Raw genomic sequence first — 3,050 nt, forward strand, 5'->3', positions numbered from 1 at the left:
TGATCTCCCCTCAGCTGCTGGGGGGGATTTACCCTGAAATCTTGAGAGTACAGATACACCAAGTAACACTTCTGGCAGTGTACGGTCTTTACAGTCCCAAGAGGCCGTATTTCTAATAGACCTCCTCATCTGTAGCAAAAAGCTAAATACAAAAGCATCTGCCTTTTCTTCTGGGGGGTCAGCTCCACACCCCCCAAACACGAAATCTGGATTTGCAGAGCAGGAGGCAAAGAAGCAGGAGGCGGCACAGCAGGGTTATTTACAAAAGCTGAACAGCTTCCCCTGTAAGAACTGACATCCCTTCACAAGAGCCTGAAAATATATTCCTATTACAACAACAGACACAAATGAATATAGAACTCTGGTGGGGTGTTTTGGTTTGTTTTTTTTTTTTCTTTGCTTCAAACTAGGCTGAGACCTGTTCAAACAGCAGAGAAGTTGACCATCTAACACTCCAATATGCTCTTTAACAAAAAAATATTTAAAAAAATATAACATCTCTGAAAGTTTAGCCATTTGTTCCTTGACCAACATCCAAAGAGTAATTCTCAGGTCAGCGAAAGTTGTTCAGAAGCGAGACAACCCCTGAAGCAGGGGCTGTTTCCAAGCATTGGAGCCCAGCAGGTTCTGCGCGCAGCTCAGAGCGCTCTCCAGTCAATGGGCTTCTTGCCGGCTTTCTTGAGCAATTCATTTGTCTTCGAGAAATGCCGACAGCCGAAAAACCCTCTGTTGACGGAGAGGGGCGAGGGATGAACCGTCTGCAGGACGTGGTGACGTTTCTGTAAAGCGTTAGAGGAAACCGCTCGTTAGATTTGCATGCCTTCAGCTCCCTGGACAAGGCTGGCTGCTTCTGCCCCCACCACGCAGGTGGGATTTCCTCGCGACACCTCCTCAGCCACCGGCCACGAGGACTGAGACTTTTGTCCCACTGAGCAGAGGAGGCTGGACTACCTAAAGCTGTAGTAACACCCTGGCCAGTTTCCAATTGCTGTAATCCTAACAGCACATTTTATACTTATTCATGAGCCTTTTCCTAGAAAAAAAAAAACCCAAACAGTTCTGTCCTCAACGGGATGCTTTTCTGACAAGAGAAGGTTACGCTTGCTCCACTTTTGTTGCTTAATTCGGGCAAAGGCTAAGCTGGAACAGACGGGCGACTAAATTTGACAGCAGAGGTCAAGCAGGGGGAAAACCCCAAATCTGTAAGGGAACTGCCCTCTGGTGTCTGCCCAACTGAAGGAAAAAGAAAAAAATTAGTGAGAGGGAAGAGATGAGGAGGAATAACCTGTACCCTGTCAATGGAGCTGCCTTTCTTCTGGGCGTAGGCTCCCCACAGCATGAAGACAACGCCGTGCAAGTTCTTGTTGAGCCAGGACACGACCACGTCGGTGAACTGCTCCCAGCCTCGCTCCTTGTGGGACGTGGCCTGGTGAGCTCGCACCGTCAGGACGGCATTGAGTAGGAGCACTCCTAGCAAACACAGCAGGTGCACAGAGGATGAAACAAAAAAACGAAACAAGTCAAGTGGTAACTGCTTTTTTTTTTTTCCTGCTTCCTCTGAAAAATGATAAATTAAATTTTTATGCTAAGCCACAGGCACTCGGAATTGATTTTCTCTTTCACAGATGAACTGTTTCCAACCATGGGTCTGTCTTCTAGATGGGCTTTTTTATGACCTACAGGGGACACATTACCGGAGGATCTATTAACTCACCTTGCTTGGCCCAGCCAGTCAGGTCACCGTGACCAGGATGAGTGAAGTCCTCAATATCCGTAGATAGCTCTTTGTAAATATTTTCTAAACTACAAACAAAAACCATCAGAAGTTTTTTTTAACATTCACGTTTAAAGATAGAGCAACAGCACCACTTACTGCTCTTACACTAGGCAAGAAGGGTATTGATTTTAATCTTCTAATTTAAGGTAAGAAAGCCATTTGTAGAAGCAGGGCAGCTTGTGCGTCTGGCTGGAAGCCTAACGAGAAGCTCTCAGCACAACTGAAAATGCAAATTTACATCCAGCACGCTCTTCAGAACACCACCAAGCTACACAGAAATATCCATACTTTTGCAGTGATGTTTTTTCTAGGCAACGCACAACTCAAATTTAAGTAGTTGCAACACACTTCTTATCAATTATCTGGCTCGCAGCCGTGAGCAACGCAGAATTGCAAATAATTTGTAAACCAAAGGGATTTTGTAAATTGAGCGCTGTCATACCTGGGGGGAGGTGGAACAGGCTTCTGGACACTGAAACAGAGCCCATGAGCTTGATTAGGTCCATGATATGGATCTTGTCCCAAAATGACAACCTTTACCTGAAAACAGACCTTTGTTAGGACTGAATTATAATCAGCATTATTCCCAAAAGAGGGGAAAAAAATTCAACCCTTTGAAATGCACTTTATCCTAAAACACATAGACAAAAAAAAAAGCAAACCACAAAACCAAAAACCCCAGGAACTGACATTAAATCATTGACACCTCATTACAAACAAGTTAAAGAACACAGTCCCCACCTAACACTAAGGATTAATATCACCACAGCTTTGCTGCTAAGATTATGAAGATATTTTGAGCGCGGAAGACCAAAATTTTCAAAGAGCCACAATAAAATGTCTTCTTAAGGTATTTTCCAAGTAGATTTACTCACATTTTAGTTTTATGCCACACTTGCTGTGATATTTTTGACACAGCTTATTGGCAATAGGATTACCTTCAGTACTGTCTTTTTTTAATTATAGTTCACTACGGATCAATTTAAAAAAAGAGAGATGTACGAGATCCAAAAATCAAGCGCTACATGAAGTTGGTAACACTGGAAATAAGGTCAAAAGTCCAACTAAAGTTTTAAAGGAAATTCTGTGGCCAGCGAGGGTAATAAAACAGTAAAACCACGTTTCAGCATCGGAGATGAAAGAGAAGCCGAGATTTACGAGTGAAACAACAGCACCCGCATCACAGGGGGCTGAAGCGCAAGAGACCAAACGGTTTGTGCATCCAGCCCTGCCCTTGCACCGTTTCAAACGCACCAGCAGCTGCGGAGACACC

At 44.1% G+C, this 3,050-nt stretch overlaps 1 protein-coding gene across 1 annotated transcript; it reads right to left on the reverse strand.

The window, feature by feature from the left end:
- Window positions 1-638: 638 nt before the first annotated feature.
- On the reverse strand, window positions 639-2,340 carry UNG (uracil-DNA glycosylase; the record flags this gene model as incomplete). Its single annotated transcript, XM_009709502.1, has 4 exons — window positions 639-779; window positions 1,292-1,470; window positions 1,715-1,803; window positions 2,220-2,340. Coding segments are annotated over 4 exons (530 nt in total), but the record flags the coding sequence as incomplete, so codon positions are not given.
- Between the last annotated feature and the right edge of the window lie 710 nt (window positions 2,341-3,050).

The sequence above is a fragment of the Cariama cristata genome, unplaced genomic scaffold, assembly GCF_000690535.1.
Source record: "Cariama cristata isolate BGI_N322 unplaced genomic scaffold, ASM69053v1 scaffold19221, whole genome shotgun sequence".
Classification (NCBI taxonomy): Eukaryota; Metazoa; Chordata; class Aves; order Cariamiformes; family Cariamidae; genus Cariama; species Cariama cristata.